Source organism: Athene noctua, chromosome 2 (genome assembly GCF_965140245.1).
Source record: "Athene noctua chromosome 2, bAthNoc1.hap1.1, whole genome shotgun sequence".
Taxonomy (NCBI): Eukaryota; Metazoa; Chordata; class Aves; order Strigiformes; family Strigidae; genus Athene; species Athene noctua.
Window position 1 is genome coordinate 66,471,549 of NC_134038.1, and position 20,196 is coordinate 66,491,744.

The 20,196-nt window shown below is 45.3% G+C and overlaps 1 protein-coding gene across 1 annotated transcript in view; it reads left to right on the top strand.

The window, feature by feature from the left end:
* Positions 1–1,133: 1,133 nt before the first annotated feature.
* Positions 1,134–20,196, top strand: part of PARD6G (par-6 family cell polarity regulator gamma) — a 68,637-nt gene continuing 49,574 nt past the window's right edge. Inside the window, exons 1-2 of the mRNA XM_074897787.1 lie at positions 1,134–1,217; positions 14,596–14,818. Of these exons, the coding sequence (XP_074753888.1) occupies positions 1,146–1,217; positions 14,596–14,818 (295 nt within the window). The 5' untranslated portion in view covers positions 1,134–1,145. The remainder of the gene's footprint in view (positions 1,218–14,595; positions 14,819–20,196) is intronic.

Consider the following 20,196-nt stretch of genomic DNA (forward strand, 5'->3'; position numbering starts at 1 on the left):
ATCACAACTGATGTTTTGGGCAGAACTGTGTAGGAAAAAACACCTCTGTCAAAGCTCTAAGTGACTAAAAGAAATTGACTGAAGGGAAAAGGTCATGTTAGAATTATAAAGATCCTTGGCAGAAGATGGAAAGAAGTAAGTTCCTTCGAGATTCTCAGATTAGTAATTTGCCTAATTAATATGGGCTGCTCACAGAGGGAGGCAGTCCACTGATTTATTTCAAGGAGGGAGTGGTGGAAAATCTCCTCCCAAACCTGATGATCTGTGGTCTCAAATTAACGATTTGCAGCACTTTTCAGATCCCAACACACTTTATGGATAATCAGTGCTGTCAGGAAAGTCCGTGCGGGTCTCCGTGGCACATAACGGGCACCTCCGAGCACCCCTGCTCTGGGCTGCGCCCATCGCGTCACGGCCCAGCGGCTCCTCTGGGGGTACTTTCCGCATCAGCGGTGATGTCGGCAGCGGGACCGCTCACCGCCTGGGAAACCGGGCAGGTGCGCTCGCCTGCCAAGCGCCGGGGCCTAACGCCGCCCCAGAACAACGGGTTTTCCTTTGGCACCAGCAACCCCGTCAGTCTCTCGGGGCAAAGCTCCACCGCGGCGCCCCTGCAGCCGCCCGCCCTAGGGGGGGCGCCCACGGTAGGTCGGCCCCGCACCGGCCTGACCGCCCGCCCTCGGTTTAACCGCCCCGAGGGCAAGTCCCTTCTGGGGCTGCCCCCAGCGCCGCCCGTCTCACCCCTCCCCGCCGCCCCGCCTCGCCGCCGCGCACACGCGTGGGGCCGGGCCGCGCCGCGCCGGAGCTCGGCGGCCGCCGAGGGGCGGGGCTAAGGCCTGAGGGGCGGGGCTAATGCGCGGAGGGGGCGTGTCCGGGGCGTGTCCGGGCTGTCCAGGCGCCCGCCCGCCGGCCAGCCGCGAGCGCGCGGCTGTTGGGAGCCGGAGCGCGAGCCCAGCGGAGCGGCCGCTCTCATTGGCGCGCGGGGACAAAGTGGCCGGAGCGGAGCGGGGCGGTAGCGGGGCGCCGCGTGCCGCCTGCCGCGCGCGGGGCGATCGGCTCGCGGGGGCGGCCCGGGGGCGCGCGGCCCGCGGCGGGCGGGCGGGAGGCGGCGGCGGCGCGGGAGGGGGGCAGGCAGCGGGGCCGGGAAGATGAACCGGAGTTTCAACAAATCTCAGACTCTGCGGTATCTGGAGTGCAGCGCGGTGGAAGTGAAGAGTAAGGTGAGGAGAGCGCGGCGCGGCCTCGACCGGCGGCGGCCGGGTGCGTCCCTGCCCGGCCCGTTGCCGGCGGCTCTCCCCAAAATGAATGGAGCACCCCCCCCCCGTACCCCTTCCCCCCCGCCGCCGCCTCCCCGCCCGCTGTGCTGGAGCCGTGCCCCAGCCGCAGCCCGGAGAGCGGTGACGAGCTAGCGGCAGTTCGCGGAGAGGCGGGATCCCCGCTTCGGGCGCCGCTCCCGGCCTCGCCCCCGGCGAGCCGCCCCTGCCCGGCGTGAGGCGGTGGCGGCGCCGCGACCCTTCCCCGCCCGCCCCCGGCGCGGCGGCGGGGCCGGGGCGGGCGGGCGCCAGGGGCCCCGCGCCCGCCGCTCCCGCTCAATCTTTTGTTTCGCCTCGGGGACTTCGGCGCTAACTTTCTGGGGCAGCTCGGAAAGCGCCGGTCGCCTCGCCCGCCGCGGGGGGCTGGGGCCGGGGCCGGCGGCGCCGGTGGGCGGGTGGGAGCGCAGGGGCGATGCCGCCCCGGGGTGCTCCAGCCCCCGGCAGCCGCCGGAGCACGCCGCCCCGGCGCTTCGGCCGTTCCTGGGTGGTGGGGTCGGGTCCCCCGGCGCGGTTTGACAAGAGGAGCGGAGGGCCGGGAGGGAGAAGGGCCGGGCCCCCGCACCGGGGCTGGCAGCGCTGAAATCCTGCCGTAGGTCCGAGTCGGAGAAGCCGGAGCGAGGCCTGCGGGAAGCTTCACTCTCCCGCGGCGGCTTTACCAGGTGTTACCTGGGGGTGCCCGCACCCGCCATAAGCCGGCCAGCTTTTGTACGCTCCTATTGTTGGGAAAGAGTTGTGATGTGCAAGGCTGTCGTGCAGAAACAGCTGTCTGCCGGCTCTCGGCTTCTTAAAATGATGATACGGCTCACTATGTCTGTGGCTGGCCTTGCTGAGCTCTCTTAAAGAGACTCCGGTCGCTCCTCGGCTCAGCCAGCCCATCAAAATCTTGCTTGCCATCTCTGTGCAAATAAGTAGCATTTAAGCAAAACTGAGAAATCTCCCTGGAAGCCTGTGGTTTATACACTTGCAGCAGAAAAGGTGTAGGCAACAGTTGAAAAGGGTGCGGGGTACTGTTAGCATGGCCTGAAATTGCTCACAGTCCCGATCACCTGCTGAGATGGTATTGGAGGTGATGTCTTTGGGACTTTGTGCTCAGTGCTCCCCATTTTTGTCTCTTGCTGCTGTTAGTATTTGCGTTCAGATCAGTATTGTGACACATAGACCTGAGATGATGGGATGGCTTCAGTGGGAGAACTACCTCATGTCTGAGGGTCTCTGCAGTCATTTTGGAATGTGGCACCTGAAATGTAGATCGAGGCCCTTGTTTCCTAACCTCCTGTTGCTACTTGAAGGGGCTCAGCTGGCCTGGAAGGTTCCATCCTGCTTCCATTCCTGGGAAGTTTTGGTTCAGCTTATACTGGTTCTAAGGTGTAACCTACCCACAGTATCCATTGTGGCCCCCAAATGCTCCAGGTCCTGCTTTCCAGTTACTGAGTTATATTCCATGTACTGTATGAGCTTCAAACTAAAACCTTGACCACAGATAAGAATTTTTTTAAGTTCATCCTCTCTTTTCTACTTTAATATTGCCATAGCTTGAGGCTTGAGTTAGTTCTATTAACAAAAAGAAACTTTATAGTGAACACCTCGTAGCCTTCTTTATGGCTGCAGGAATCGTGTAAAGTGAATCCTACATAGTTGTACAGACACAGAGTGAGTGAGTGAGGTTATAAGTGTACAAATGACTGTTGACTTCTGGAGAGAAGGAAAATAAACTTGTGTGGGTGGGAGGGATTTACTGGAGGTTCTCTGTAGCTCAGGGTTGTTTCTCATGATGGCCCAGTAGTTACAGAAATGTACTGCATTGGAAGGAAACTTAAAATAGAGGCTCAATTCAAAATACTGTGCTGAGGGCCTGCACCTACCTAGTGATGATCCATCAACATGCAGCATGCGTCAGTGGAAGCTGTGCTGTTGGGGTTATACTGTCGGTGTGACTTGTGCGCAATAACATCTAGACTGTTTATGTAGCAGGCTGTTGCAGGTTGTTGGCAAATAGAGGTTGGTACTGACATTGCAGTTCTTTTGTATCTAAGGCTCGTAGGTTCCCTCTCATGGAGTTACTCTTTAATGGTTAGAAGTAGATCCAGTGAAAAGCTCTGGCCAATGGTACCTGGCAAGGTACTGTTTAAAGACCTTATAACTCTTGTTAAAACATGGTAATCTTATAGGGTCAGTAATGATTCTGTCTGTCTTTCGCTGTGGGTCATTGGGTTGTCCTGCTGTGATCATCTAGAAATATGGATTGGGGTTTTTTTGTTTAGGTGGACGATCCAAGGCTGGGGAAACAAAAAGGTTTAATAATTCTGCTTTTGGTAGCTGTATGTAGTCAGCCTTTTAAACATTTAGTTGCCTATGTTTTGTAAGTATGAGGCCTGTCCAGACCTGCCTGAGAACTGGAAAGTTGAGTCTGAGCGCTCATGATTTTGCAGCTATCGCCTGAGAGCACAGCCTGCCAGGTGAGTGGAGGTGGGTGCAGCTCAGCCTCTGCGCTGGGGCATGCTGCTGGCCAGGGATCAAGGGATTCTCAGGTGGCTTTTCAAAGGCTGGGGAAGTGGCGGGCTGTGGGCAGGTGGAATCCCTTTTAGCAGAGGAGCTGGGTGTGAGAGCGCGCCACTTTTACACAATGGCATGATATAGCTTTTCTCCTTTTCTGGAGATCAAGTTGGACGTGAAGGAGCCCTGCAAAAAATAGCTGTGGAGGTTCGGATTGGTGATAGTCTGCAGATGTTGGGGTTTTGATATCCCTGCCTCTGTTACGATAATGAGGTGGTTCCTTCCTTAAGGATAAACCACCATCCAGATAGTGTGTTGCATTAGTCACAATTCAGAAATGGTTCCTGAAAACTGACCAAGATATTCCTGGATTTCCTGAGTTTGTTTCCTTTTCTCCAAAAGAAAGCTCGTGGAAGTTGGTTTATGCCCTTCATTATTGGAAAGGGGAGAGTTTGTCAGATCCTTAGTATCATACTGGTTAAGACGCTTCTCTGACAGTCCCCATGTATCCTTAAGTTTTAAGATTCCTGATGCTTGTCAGAAGATTAACCCTGAAAACGGTAGGGGGAGAAGGAGAGGGGGAGTATCTTCTTGTCTGAACTCACCCCAGTTTTTCAACATCCTTTTTGTGCTGAAGGGCCAAAAATTGCAGATGGTATTCCTCTTTCCTTGTCCAGTAGACGTGTGAGCTTTGTGGGTGATGGGAGTTCAGCTGGTCTAACCCACCCTGCACCATCCCTGGACCTAGCCTGACTGATCATCCTCACTGGGAATGTGGCCCAGAAGGATGCTTTAGCTCCTGAGGCTCATGTCTGTGGATATCTTAATGCCTTGTGACTACTTGGTGGGAACATTCGCAGTGATACGTTCTTTGGCTGCATGCCTTTGCAGGAGGATGAGTGTTCTGGTGCTGTTTAATACCTTTTGGTGTACGTCAGGTCAGTTTTTTGCTGGGTGATTGTACGGTGCTGCAGAAGCCTCTCAGATCACTGTGTTAGAGCAAATATTGAAGGAGAAAACAGCATCAGCCATTGTTTTCAGACATGGCAGTGATGGGAATTGCTATTGTCTTCTGCTTTAAGAAGTCCTCTTTCTTCAGGCTCAGAGCTTCTTCCCTTCATCTGTCTCCTCCCCTGAGAGCTGGCCTTATAATCAAAACACTTAAAAGCTTATTGCAAGATAGGAAAGCGGAAGGATAAAGAGAAACCTGCTTAGAAATTGACACATGTCATAGGAAAATATTAATTGAAATGTAATTATACTTTATCCCTCTTCTCCTGTCTTTCACGACAGAATACATTAGAAGCTTGGTTCTTATCTAGGTGTTGTCTGTGTAGCTCAGGATTAATGTTTCAGCCCTTTTAGACAGGATTCAAAACCACATTATCTTGCTGGCTTAAAACAACTGTGTATTCTCATGTGTCTAGTACTCACAGACTCCTTTCCCCTGTTGGGTGACAAGTGAAGTATCTGTCCCCTCTGAAGAAATTGCCTGTAATCTCTGAAAAAGGTTTCCAGATAACCCCTTCTCTTTCCTCCCTTTTACCAAGAGCTCCAGTGCATGCGATGTGTCAGGCTTTTTTTGTTTGTTTTGTTAAGAATCCTGCCTGTGGCTGTGAGATCCCAAACCTATTTTTCATTTTCTCTCCTTAGCTTTATAGAGAGATTGCAGGCCTCTTTCCCTATGAGTGTAAGTCTACAGAAGAACAAATGCTTTTAATATAGGAATTACTACATTAATGGTGAGACCTCTTTAATTATAGCTCCATGTAGCCAATCTTCTCTCATTATGCTTTGAGTGAAAAGATTTTTTTTTTTTTTTCCTTGAATTGTATATATAGCTTTTCAAATTGGAGGGTAGCTATCAGCCCAAGTGTATATTTCTTCTCCAGTCACTTGGATATTCTGGAATAGCAGACGTATAAGATTGCCTCAGGCCTTTAAATGGTAGCCCTTTGAATTGTTTCAGTGTTTTTGCACTTTGACAGTTTTATGGTTTTGGCACAAAAGCATTAGAAAAGTATTTACTACTGCTGTATGTTATTTCATGAAAGCTGTATGTACGAGTAAGAATTCATTTTCATGTTTTCAAAAGTGGGTAAATACACTCTTGGTTCCCTGAAAAATAGTCCTTTAGAAAAACACCCTTTTTGTTGATGAACAATAGGAACTTTTGATGATGGCTGAGGATTATAAAAGTGCAGCTACCTGACTCAAGTGCTGACAGTAACATTTCTGCCTTCTTAATAGTGTCATGTTTTCTTGCATTACAAACTGATTTACAAATTAACAATAATGTGACTAACATCCTACTACTATAAACAAACCCATTAAATATATCCAGTTAACTATAACCATTTTTTTTCTCTTCTCCCATCCTGTTTTGACTTTGTTCCAATAAATATTGGTGTTCATATGAATGCTGCAAATGGATTTCTAATAAATTTTCAAACATTTTGATGTATCCAGAGTATAGACACAATACTGTTCGGGACCTTGAAGACAGAGAGCATGTTTGGCATCAGCTGTGCTCTGTGTTCTTAGGAAGTCGCTAGCAGATAAAACGATGTGTTGTGGTCTTGGGCAAGTGTAGAAGTCATTGCTTCAGCAAGCCTGCCCAACTGCTAGATTGATGTAATATCCAAACAGCTTGTGGGGGATTTGCCCTGCTCATGTGTTGTCTCCTTAGAAGGACTGTAGTTTTGACATTAAGATAGCTAGTTTAAACTTTTCACATCCTTCTTTCCCATCCTTCTGCCCCGCCCCCCCCCCCCCCCCCCGATTGCTGGTACTGCTCAGTCCCTGGACAGTATTGGATGTCCACATGACTGTTTAGCTATTACAGTATGTACATACATTGTGTATTTGAAAGGTATGAAGCAGAACATCAAGCAGCGTTGTGACTGTAGCAATAGCGGTAGGAACAAACTTGCTTTTACCAGTCCCCTGTAAAGAGATTTTAAAGGTCTGCTTCTTCTCTGTCTGGTGTTAACTAAGTGAGAAAGGTCTACAAATTGTGTTTTTCAGCCTTTCGTACTTTGATTTCACTCTAATCCCAAAGCCTTACAGGCCTTCTGAAGTTTTAAGAAATGTTTTCCATGTGTTGCACAATTCAAAATTGATCAAAAAGCATCACACTTTTTAAACCTACAGGATGTTGAAACAGACTTTGTCTGCTTTAAGTTTTTAAGCAGTACTTTTGATTCTTCCAAGTTAAGGTCATACTTGTCATACCAAGAATAAAACTAAAATAAGTGCAGTGAAAAGCCCTGTAACCAGCTGATTTAACTTCTGGTTTTGAGCTTCAAAACATACTTGATTATATGCAAACCAAATGTGGCATGGACTCAGAAAACCGCAATGCTTCCCCCTCTCAAATGAAGACAGTATGCCACAGCAATAGCAACTTGAGATGGTCTGGGTTGTTGCAAAACATGTCAAGGGAGACTGTAAAGGTTAATCTCTTAAGAAATTTTACCTCTATTCCTTTCCCTCCCAGTTTGCTGAGCTTCTGACAGCAGGTATTATATTTATTCTGATGTGCTAAATAGCATCTACTAAACTCCTGATTCCTCTGTTATTACAAATCTCTTTTTTTACATAGTAGGATGACTTTCTGAAGCAGTCATATGTAGTAAACTTAAGCCTGTCTTTAAATGCTTAGGTGACTTGAGAGAAAGTGACCGCAGCGTAACAAATTGCTGTGCAGCAGCTGAGCCACAACAGTTGGTTCTGTGCATGCTTGCTGCCCTTCACAGATGAGAGGCCAAACTTTTTCGCTGGAAACGTTCACACAGACAAGTCATTTTGTGATAGTTCTGTTCAGGTGACAGCTGCAGGAAGCACCAGCATAGTGTAACTGTCTTTGCTGACCTGTACCCTGGTACTATGTGAGCAGCAGTGCCTGTAGGGGATACAGGGAAGGCTGGGACACGTGCTTTGAGCTACCTGGCTTCACAGAACATGGGATGAGGAAGGATATGCTCTGGTGCTAGGGTTATAGTCTCAGGTCCTGCATAACAGGAGAAAAAAAAGTCAAAATCTAGTTACTGAAAGATGGTAGTTCCTCTTATAATGTTCCCAAAGTTAATCTTTTGTTAGAGGCTTGGGTGATAGCTGTGCTAATTGGATGGTTATCAATACCCCTGTGATGCATTGACCAGAAGACTAGGCTGCTGCCTTCTGTTTTGGCATCAACCATATTGCCCTATTCTTGATTCTGCCTCCAGGTTCTCAACTTCACTTTTGTAATCATTTTTAGCCTAGTAACTTGGATGTTTCTGATCTACTTCAAAATTTGTCCAGCCTGTGTGTCTTATGCAAGTAGTTTTCTGAATTTTGGTCTGGGCACACTGGAACAGTCCTAAAGGACACTGAACAACGGACCTTTAATTTGCCAAGGTGCTCTTTAAAGTTTAAAAGTTGTTTACAGCCAAGTCAGAAAAGAATGTATCTCATATGAGGTTAAAATACCTGTGGAGGCTCTGTCTGGTAGGCTGCAGGACTAGCCACCCCCAAGGAGTTCTTCAGGGGTGCAATTAATAGTGCTGTCCTCAGTAGTCCCTTATCATTCCCATTGTAAGAGACTTTGCACACACTTAATCTGAGCTTTTAGTAACCAAGAAACACTCTTCCAGGGGTTGCTTGCTTGCTCCTAATTGCCTTTACAATGTAGGCCAGAAGTTAAAGATGAAATGTACCTTTGGAGACATTCTCTCCCTCTAAGTGAAGGCAAAATCTCCCAGTACAGAGGGAGTCCCGTTCCCATTGGCAATTCCTGAAGTTAACTGAGGCAGAAGCACTGGTTCAGGGTGTGGTGTTCCAGCCCCAGGGCCACCCAGCCTGGAGCCATCCCTCCTGCTTCTGCCCTGCACAGCTGTTCCCAGTCCCCTGTCAGGTCTGGCTAGGTGTGTGTGTGTGTGCATCGAATTACTTCTCTGCAGCTGTTCTTGGCCCCGAGTTCATGGGGAAACCTCTGGTGGAAACTAAAAGAGTCTTAAAGTTTGCAACCAGCCAGAGCCCTTACTGGATTCAGGTGTCTTGTAACTACGCAGATCTCTCTCTTAGTAAGTGTTCAGAAAGTGGTTCACTCTTGCTAAAGACCTGTACTAGTGCAGGGCTGCCTTTCTTCAGGAAGCTCTGGGGCTTATCTGCCTTTGGCAGTGTTGACTAGACCTCCTGATTCAGTGGTCCTTTGTCCCTATGGGTGGCAACGTGCCAAATGTTCCTTTTCCCCTTGTGCTGATGGTGACATGCCATGGATGCATGCATCCCGTGCTCTATATGTGCTAAAGCTGTGTGGTGCTTGGTGTTCCTTTGAAAAAATACAGGATCAGCTTAGTCTGTATCATTTGCAAACAGACTTTGCTTTGTACCCAGAGATGTAGGGGACTGGAAGAAAAAGGAAGAGATTTGCCATTGGAAAGGTAAAACAATTACTTAAGGCAAAGATTTCTTTTAAAGGCTTTTCTGCAAATGACGGTTTCTTGAAGGAGAACAGACCTTTAAATATCATGAGTTGAGGCAGTGAGGAAGGCTGGCACTGTGTGCTGCTTTGAGGCAGTCCTGACTGAGAGAGATGGTAGGGAGAAAGCAGCTATGTGGGTGACCTGATAGAAGAGGAGCTACTGGAGCAGGGGTGATAAAGAAAGGGATGATGGGTTCATAAAAGCAGGCTGGGCAAATAGATTTTGTAGATATCTATTTTAACAAAGTACCACTGACTAAGAAATAGTTGGGTGGTAGTGAGGCAAAATAGTGTTTAGGAAAACGAGAGAAAAGTACAGAGCAGCTGTCAAGATAAAGTCCAGCTGTGCAGGTGAGTATCTGAATGGTTTCCATGGATTTAAGATATTGGGCAGAAAAGATCTGGATAATTAACACGCAGATATATGCAACTGCCTGGATGAAGGGTAGTACAGGAGTTCCAGGTGCTGAGAAGGCAGTGTAATGGCCTTGTGCCTGATAATCGTGAAAGAAGGTAGGTGAAGCAGGGAAAACGGTAAACTTAGCTTTAAGTTGCCCTTGGGCTGGCAGCTGAGCATCTGTGAAGAGATCAATAAGAGATTGGATGGGAGGTGTGTCTCATTAAGAAGTTCATCTGAGTGATGGGTACAGAAAAAGAAACTGAATTTTTCTTCGGAGTAGAAGCAGAAGAGGGAAAAGTGTTGTCATTGACTGACCCTCACAGACTGCTGGGGAGGGTTGGAAAGGTTGTGAAGGCTGTTTTTCACATGAAAAGCAGAGACATGAAGCATTGTGTCCAAGAAGCATGAAAAAGCAGGGGAACCACTGGGTTTCTCTGAGGGGAGAAGCTATTCTAAGAATTGAAGATATTAAAGCATGGCTGTATTTTTATGGGGAAGTGAAGGGAGAATACAAGGGAGGAGGGTGGGAGTATGGCATGATGTCAATTGGAAAAAAAGTTTGAGGGATAAGATAGTGAAATTTTGTCTGTGATGAGGTTCTGGTGAAGGGCAGATAGATGGTTGTCTTGCTTTTGTGACTGCCTCTTGGAAGAAATAGGAAGAGGTGAGCAGGGGACTGAGCAGAACATGAAATCCCACACTTCCCTTCAGATTGATCATTGGGGTGGAGCAGAGCTGCTTTGGGACAGGTGGTTGAAGGGAAGAGAGAACTTCTTGCAGAGAACATCTGCTTGCCACTAGTGACAATCACTATGAGACTGGGAGCAGAGCAAGAGAGTGCTGGGTGAGCTGGGGAATACATGGCTAAGGGAGAAAGAGGGAACAGAGAAACATAGACATGACTGTGATAGCAGAACTCTGAAGTTCCAGATGAAGTCAGCCAACACAAAACCATTTGTATTCAGCCTTCCCTCTGCCTCCTTCTTGGCCTCTGCTTCTTCTCACTGATAAAGCTGCCCTGATCAGGTCTTCCCCATTTTGAAAATCTTTCAGGTAAGCAGAAATTACTGCCTATGCAAGGATGAGAGTGTTTGTTTTTCTTTCTGTTCCTGATTTTTACTTCACAGGAGAAGTAGGTGGCTAATGTAATTCGTGTTTATTGCTAAAAGTTGCTCTTTGATGTTTTCTTATTACAGTAGCCTTGAACTCAAAGCCAGCAATAAGCTAGAGGGATGGCACCTCATAAACATAGGGCTTCATTTTTGACCTTGTAAACTTTGAAACTTAAAATTTAAAGAAAAAAGAAAGTTGATCTCTTTTGCTTGCAAATATCTCTTCCATTTCATTTCACAAAATAACAGCCCTCCAAGTAAACAAACCTCAAAATCCTGCTCCCTGCTCTCCCTCCTCTCCTCTGACCTCTTGTCTTCTCTTACCAGGAGGAGAAAAAAAAAAAAAAAGCAGTTGATTGCTCTTGATCAGCCTGTGTAAGTTTTGGTCAGCTATCTGTGAGTTCAACACAACATTTTTTATCAGAACACTTTTTTTTTTTTCCTGCAATTTTTCTTGGCATCTGTTTTTGCTCAAGGATCCTGCTTGATATATAGTATTTTGATGGGTGCTTTTTGTCATCTAGCTGCAGACAGCAAGTATAGTGGCTAGCTGATACTTCAGAGGTTCTTGGGACAGAGCTTATTTGTGAAACAAAACATACAGTTCTTTCTATTTTTTTTTTTTGGTCATAATTAGCTCTGTCAAACTAAATTCTTTTCATTTCCCTTGGACCCTCCTGTCCTCTGACTTCTGCAATAGTAGAAGCAGTATTTACGTTAGATAAGTAAGTCAGAATCATTTACTTCATTATGGAAAACTAATCTGCTTGTTAAAACTATTAGTTTATCACACTGCAATACAGTATTGTTCTAGCAGAGACTGCTGGCAGACACCAGTCCCCGTGTGTCTTTCTGTGGAGGGATATACGAAAGATGAGCTTTGTTTGTAGCTTAGAAAAGCAGATAGTCACCTTGGCTATCTGTGCAAAACCCTCAGCCCTCAGAATCTGTAGTTTCTGGCAGATATGTGGGGATGTTATCTAGAAATCCCAGCTGAATACAATGCAGAGCACCCAGTCTCCAAGCGGTGCGGTACTGCAAAACCTATTATTACTGCGATACTCTCTATCAGCCTCATTAGGGATGATGAATGGTCACTGCTGAAGCATTTTTTTCCCCTCTTCTGAAAAGACCCGCTGACAATGGTTGCTGCCTGTGTATATGCACAGGGTGAATTGATGGGCTAAACTACTACTACAGTAATACTAACCTTTAAACAAAAACCCATCATGTTATCTGCTTAAATCTCTTTTGAAGAGACTCTGCCCTCCTCCTCTGACTCTCTGCAGAATCACCTTCTAGCTCCGTGCCTTAGAGGGCTGCATCATATAAAAAGCACAAGTGAAATCGCTTGCATTTGCTTATCATCCTGTTCCTAAGCAAAGGAAACTGTCTCTTGAGCTATCCTGAGTCTGAACGAGTTAATTTGACTATACAGCGTTTGCATCAGACCTCAGTGCCCCAAGTCTGCAGTTGCATCCCTGTGGGTGGACAGTTACCCACACCTCACGCTCCACTGATACAACCATGCCTGCCGTGGGCATTAGGCTGGGAGGCCTGGCCCTTCTACCACCCGACCTCCTCTCCTGTGGCAGCTTAAGCTCAACAGTGGGTCATACTGATGTGTAAATAACTATCTTTGCTTCTTTCCTCTGTCCTTTCCCCTGTCATTTTCCTGCCGAGTGTGAATCCCCAGCACAGAACTGGCCTGCACCTCGGCACATGGTTGAGCAGAGCAGGACTGATGGGCTTCGCCAGCAGCCCATGCAGGGACAGTGCCTGGGTGGCTGTTGTGCAGGATGAGTGTTGGACTGGCTGGGGTGAGACTGAACAGCATCTGCTTCCTTGCAAGTACCATGCATGCTGATGGTCCTGAACATGATGTCTGACCAGTAAACCAGCGGCTACTGGGATTGGCGTCTGAATAGACTGGCCTGGTGCTTTTTTGGCTAAAAGAATTGCTCCTGTTCAGGTGTGTAGAGCAAGAGGTGCAGCTTTAAACAAAGCCTACACAGATCTTGTTCCTGCTCCTTTAGTTTACCATGTAGATGTTAAACTTGTCACTTAAAGATAGATGGTTGCTTCTTGTTTGAGTTTAGGAAAAAGAAAACTTTAAAATACTTTCCAAATAAAAAAGACTTAAGCTTTTTTCAGTTTGAAACGTGTCAACTGAAGTAAGTTGTCTCTTGGATTTTTCTGGAGAGGAGCAGGGGGTGCAGGACAAAGGAGGACTGTTTTTCCTCCATTGGAACCAGCTGTGGTTTGTTCAGCTTTTGTGCATTTGGATGGGCACTCTGAATTGAAATCCAAACTGGAACTAGCAGTTAATATTGCAAACAAGCAGCATAATTTGACTAAACAAGCTTTCAGATAATCACAACTAGGCTTTGATGCTGAAGAGTGGGATTTTTATAACTGCGGAAGTAATTTGAGAACATGCTTGCACCCAAAGCCAGTAGGGTTGGTTGGGTGTTTTTCTGGTGTGTTTTTTTTTTTCTTTTTTTTCTGGAAGATGATTATGGTGATGATTCATACTTTTGTTAGTCTCAGCAAAAGAGTGGCTTGCATGTATAGTTGATTTAACATCTGAGAACCTCTAAGCAAGTCATTCTCCATTTTGAAGAAGAATTTATCTACAGAAAATTATCTCTCCCCCCCCCCCCCCCCCCCCCGCCTTGTTTGCTTGTTAGCTTTTTGTCTTTGCTTTCTTGCCTTGGTATTGACTGAATTTGCAAATGAGAACTTCCATGAGATCCTAGTCACAGCCTTCTTTTGGTTTTGGATTTGTAGATGTGGTTCCATGCTTTCAGGAGTGAGTTAGCACGGTTTTAGAGGTTCAGTTGATGAACAGTAGTTTACTAGTTCTATACAATCTGGGTTATGAAACTAAATCTACCAGAAAGATGATTTAAGCTACTTAGTTTAACAAGATGCTTGTTTTCACTCTTTGTTTCCTTGATTAGAGAATCTATTCTTTTTCCACCTGTTCTTAATAATAGCATATTTGGTTTCTCATATCAGAAATAAGGTCTGTTGAAATCTTTTTCTCAATCACTTTCCAATTTAAACTACCTTAATGGATTTACAACATTTTCAATTGTTGTGTGCCAAATCACCCCCTAGCCCCCCCCCCCCCCCCCTTTCTTTTTTTAATAGCCACTTACTGGTCTGTAAAGCTTCAAAAATAAAAACCAGTGGAGTGACAGAAAAATTAAAAACTAACTCAGAACAAGAACTTTCCTCCTCCCGTATGGATTACCAGGAAATTCAGGGGGCATGTAGAGTGAGTGTATTTCCTATTAACAAGCTGTGCGCTCGCATACCACACTTCTTTAAAGGTCTTGTGGTTGGGATCCCAGTGGTATTGATGGGAAACGTGCAAAGAATTTTTATAAGGTTGTTTGAATAGCTGAGTAACTCCTTTTGAAAGCAGTAGAGTGAGCACTTCTGCTTCAGAGAAAGTGGATCTGTGGATGCCTGAGATGATGATGATAATAAATGATGGAGCTTCAAAGTAAATTCCTACAAATGCAATTATCCTCTAGAGGATTTAACGAAAGCTTAATATCTAAAAGATACACTTTTAAGGTGGCACACTTGAGCATGTCTCTTGTCAAGCAGGGTGGTGTCTTGGTAGCCATGGTTATGTTCTAATGTGAGCACCTAAAAGGCCATTTGTAGACTTGAAAGCACCTATATGTTACTAAACTCATCGTAGAAAGAGAGGGGTGATGTACGCCACGATCAAAGGCCAAGCTCAAGCATTGGGCTGTGGTGACATTTGACAGCAGACACTCTGTTTTTCTCTTGCAGTTTGGGGCAGAATTCAGAAGGTTCTCCCTGGATCGCTACAAGCCAGGAAAGTTTGAAGACTTCTACAAACTAATTCTTCACATTCATCACATAGCCAATCTGGAAGTGATGATCGGATATGCTGATGTGCATGGAGACCTTCTTCCTATTAATAACGATGACAACTTCTTCAAGGCTGTTTCAAGTGCTCATCCACTGCTCAGGGTTTTTATACAAAGACAAGGTAAGATGCGATTTAATTTTGATGCCTCAGAATGTGCTGGGGCAAGGTGAAGAGTGGATTTGTGGCCCCCATTTAAAGGCTGAAATGATGTAAGAGGAACCTAGGAGCCCTCTCTTTTCTCCTCTCAGGCACTTCATTACAACTTGCAGGAATGTCATGGCTTCAGGGTAGGTGGAGAGACTGCACTGCTGCCTGTGAAGTGTTTGAAGGATAACTTAACTGAGAACCACCATATGCTCCTTTTCTGAGGGGAGAGTACCTCTTGCTGCTGGTACTGTGTCATCACTTCAGCATGCCAGCTGCACCACTCCACTTGTTGGAGGGAGGGGGATCCTCGTACTACTGCTTCATGTTTTAAAATCTTATCTATCCATCTTGATAGTGTCATACCCAGATGATTCATAGCTGCATAGTGTGTGAATGCACACAGATACATAGTTACTAAAAAAAAAAAGCTGTTACAAACGAAGTCTTGCTTGACTATGTTGACCTGGCAGACAAACAAATGATGATTCTCCCCTCTGTCCTTACACCAAGGAGTGTTAAATCTTCCCATTTTGAATCATCAAGCAAACCTTGGGCACAGTTGCCCAGGTATCAAGATGACAAGAGGTTTAAGTGGCTGTGTGTTGGTCTTGTCAAGATTTTATTGCAGATATCTGAAACCTTCTCCTTAACGACCATGTTTGGCAGTTAACTTCAGGTGAGGGTTGGTTTTTATAACAAGTTGTCTTCTTTGCAGAGCTCCCTAAATCCCAGGGGAACCTAACACTGTGTTAATGCTACCTCCACAGATTTTTTTCAGTCATGTAGTGATTTATAGCACAGGGCTTTTGGAATTAAAATCTTGTCAGTAGCAGTCAGAAATGAGACTTGATCTGAGACTTTGAGCAGTCGTGTAGCTTTTTGGGCCTGGGCTCTCTGCTGTGTGGGTGTTTGCACTGATAAAGATTTAGCAGGAGGCTCCAGGCTGCTGGTTGGTATGAGCTGGTATAGTGTGTGGTTTGATTTGATGTTGTCAGATACATCCAGGGCTGTGTGGCCCTGCTCATTCAGACCATGTTGTCTGCTGCCTTCTTTTATCTGGGACTAAGTGCTCAAGGAGGCAATGGAGAAGAGGGTCTAGGACAGTTTGTTTTGTTTGTGTGTCTGTCAGATGAATGGAAATGTCTGTGGAAGAGGACTTGGGTAGCTAGCTCTCCCTTCTTGTGCAGAAAACACAAAGGTGGATGACCAGTCCTATTGAGTCTCCTTCCTGCAGTGCCTGTTAGAGCTTGTGAATGTTCATGGTGGGTCAGGTCATGAGAAATCACTTGCATGACTTTGTCATGCCTGCATCAGTTTGAGTTTATTCATGTCTCTGATCAATCCTGTTCAAATGCAGCTGTCCTTGCTCTGCTTGGGCAGACTGCTGAAGCTACTGAGTATCCCTAACTCTGCATTGGGAGGGGGGTTGTCACCAAAATGCTGATTGCAGAAGTAGGCAAATGAGAGAGAACTGTTGACTACATGTGGAAAAAAAATGCTCCCTCCTCTTCAGTAGAAATATGCTAGTTGTGGAGCCTTGTAACCTTAAGGGAAAAGTGCAGTATTTCCTTTTTAAAAACCTTTTCTTTTACCTGTTGGTCAGCAGAAGAAATCATGCTGACACATAAGGAAGCTCGTGTAAGAGGGAAGACAAGCCCATGCCTCCTCAGTGTGGCAAGGCCTGAAAGCTTTCATGACACACATTCTCCTGTACTCCCTCCATAAAGCTGAAGGGAACAGTAAATTCTGGCCCATCCTTTTGATTAATGGCACTTTTAATAAGAGACTCCTGAGGTTAACATTTGAGATTCATACTTGTGAATGCTTCCAAACAATCATGTCCATTTCCTTTTCTGAGAAGTCTCTAGAAGTTGTTCCCTTCAACAATAATGAGTTACTGAAATTTTGTTGGCCTAGTCTTTTGCTCCCCTGCTGTTTTCCCAGTCTTCAGACTGGGGTGACAGAGCAATGCTAGTCCTTCTGTTGGAGACCTGCACTAGAGAACAAGGTGACTAGCATGAAGAAATCATTGTGCCATACAGGGGAACGTGGTGTGCTTGCAGTGCTTCAGTTCACACCCTGACTTAAGAGTTCACACTCTGACTTAAGAGATGGAACATTAAGCTGACAGGGATGCCAGTAAAATCCAAGGCCAGTCCTTCTCTGTGACTTTGAAGGAGACTGCATGGCATGGGCTCCCTAGCCTGTTGGATCAGTGGTCCCTTCAGTGGGAGAAGTGCCAGGAGGTGGCTGCCAAAGGTTGTTCTCATAGTGTTGTAGAGGAGGGAGGGTTTGAGAGAGCTGGGCAGAAGTGGGCAGGCATGGAAGGACTGAATAGTTGAAGTTCAGGTCTTTTTTCTAGCAGAGCAAGCTGTTTATCAACTGCGTTTATCATCTGTTTTCCCAGTTTATAGCTGGGTTATTCTTTTGCTTCCCGAGTGAGTTATACAGTCATGTTAAAACAGCTTAGCTATTTGTTCCCAGAGTGGCAAAATAGGTAGCCTACTTTTTTCACAATAATCAAGCAATAATTTACTAGTTTGATTTTTGTTTGCCTAGTTGTTTTTCACCTGAGCTTAGTCTTTTTCAGTTCAAAAGCACTTCTCTCACTTGTCCTCAGAGGGAAGCCACATGTGTGCCAGATTGGTGACCAGGGTGGGATGGCTGTTTTATTCCACTTCCTCCTTTTTGTTCAAGTCTCCTGAGCCTCAGACTTTTCAGGATCACAGTAGCTGTTCCCTCCCCATGCAGGGAATGTCAGTGCTTATTAGCTAGCCTTTTTATGAAAAGACTTGAATTGCCATTCCCAGTGTGCTTGCAACAACTACTGTTCGTAGTTTTTGGGGTCTTGAAGGCTCTGAGACGTTTGCAGGTTATGTTTGAGTAAACTCTGCTGTGACAAGTTTTTATAGCTCATAGTGGTCCATCTGCTGAAATTATGTGGTGCTCTTCTTTTTTTTTTTTTTTTTCCTCTCCAATACGAAATTACAGTGCAGACAAAAATCCTAATTAGAGAACCAGGCTATAAAAAGAAAAGGCAGTTTTCCTTTGACTTGCTTTCCCAGGCTGCAAGTATGGGTTGTGTTCTGTGTTGTAAACTGATGTGGCTCTTTTGACTTCATTAGCACAGTAGTGATTTATCTCAGCTGATGCTTTGGGCCCAAGAACTTATTCACATGGCTGTAACTGATATCAGATATACCCAGAACTCTCTGTGGAAGGTGCCTGCTGCTGGGGAAGGGACGGATGTCCCAAAGACCCTAGAACAATGCAAGGAATTATGGATGTGTTTGACTTGCTTCATAATAACTGAACTCTTGTACTCTAGCCAAGACCTGCATGAAGGAAGAGCTTATCTGATGATGCAGTTGGTCATCATTTTTTCAAGACTTCGTTTGTTCTGTGTTTGATTTTAAACTACAGTACTTGAGACAATCTCTTGAATGCTGCAAAAATATTTAAATGTAAGCTATGAATTCAAGCAGGAACAAAGAACAGAAAGACTGAAAGGACTTAGTATACATACTGTGAATGCATTACAGTTTTTCTTGTATAATTAAATGGAACGATACTATTATCAAATCTTGCTTTAATGCCTGTCTCCCTGAGGCAGCGTATGTGTTCAAGCCAGGCTCTATTGGAAGCTTTTAAATAGAATGGAATAAATAGCAGAATTATAATGACTTCTTCATTGTAAACCTGCCTGAAACAACTCCTTGCACTTTGTAAGCGGGGTATAAGGATCTAAGTGGAGGTCTACCAGGTAACAGAGACTTAAAGAATTTTCCTCTTTTGCTTGGGTTTCCTGCTATGGTGTGTTTAACCTAGGGAGTTCAGAAACTCAGGGAAGTGTTGCAAAATGAACACGCTGATCACTCCGTAAATACTCTGTGCAGCATTTTTCCAAGGAAAAGAGGTAGATCCAGGACCAAGATGAAGTACAGCGAGCATAGTGAATGGAGTGATATTTGGCTATAATTCTAACTGAGCACACCACTGTAAATCCAGACTAATGATTCTGATTCTGGGAGCAGTGATGGAGGCTGCTTATGACCAGACCTTCACTTCCTACAACTCTTCAGGGCTTATAGAGTTTACATGGGCAGTAACAAAATCTGCTGTAGCTCAAGTAGCAAAGGAGATGAGAGAGATTCTGAGCAGCCTGCCAGGCCTCATCTTGATCCCAGACTGAGGTCAAATGAACTCTTCTGAGAAGCCTTTTTGTTTTGTCCCCATCACAAAAGGAGGTGTGTCCTGATGGTGGTTTGAGGTTTTGGACCTCTGCTTCCTTTGCCTGAGTTCCAGCGAATGGCCTTGTTCCTGTAAACCTGTAGTGTTGATGAAAACATATCTCTCAGCAGAGCAATTCTCAAGGAAAACTTGAAGGACTTGGGGTTTGGAGAAATAAGAAACTTAAATATTCAGACAGTCTTGACAAGACAGAGAGAGTGTCAGCAGGGACTGTGATTGCGCATGTGGCTGTTGCATGAGTACAGCTGCTGTTCCTGTAAATCAGCAGGTGTATTACTACTGCTCTTAAGCAACTTCCATAAAAATAACAGTGAATTAATGAATGTGGGGGCACTTTGTCAATCCTAAAGCAGATTCTAGATTAAATTCACAATCTTCCCATCAGTAAAATTAATTTTAAAGCTTTCTAATAGTTTAAGTGGGTAAGTGCTGGAGTGTCAGAAGCTGGATCTGTATTTCAGCATAACTTTATCAAATATCACACTACTTGCAGGAATGTAAAGGGGAAAAAAAAAATGAAGAAGCTGAAGAGCATTCTAAGAGCGAATAACCCTAAAAAAATGCCACAAATGAACTGCAGCTGTTAATTGAGGTGGCCTGAACTTGGAGAAGGCTGATGTCTTCTGATACCTGTATTGTCTTGCATTTTGCCATCTAGAAAACTGATAGTGTGTAAAAAGCCATTAAGTACCATCTTCAGAAACTTGGCTATGTCTTTTATTTTTTAGTTATAGCTGAATAGTCTGTTACTGTAACAGTAAACCAGTACTGGATACCAGTCACTGCTTTTCTCCTTGAGCAGTTAGAGCTGCTGTCTACCATCAGTTCTCACTTAAAGCTTGATCCAACATCAACAAGGAAAAATGTGCATTTACCTGATTGGGTTTTGGATTTGGCTTGGTTTAATTTACATTAAATGAAAGATTGGAGGATACTGTTTTTCTTCAACAGCATGCAGTGACTAATGTACTTAAACTGCTGTGCCATGCAGCATATTTATGTATGTTCAGAAGTGGTTTGTAACTGCAATTTTGTTATTTACCTGGCAAAGTTCTGTTCTGCTCAAAGTACCAACATCTGTGCTTAGCTTTCCTGCATTA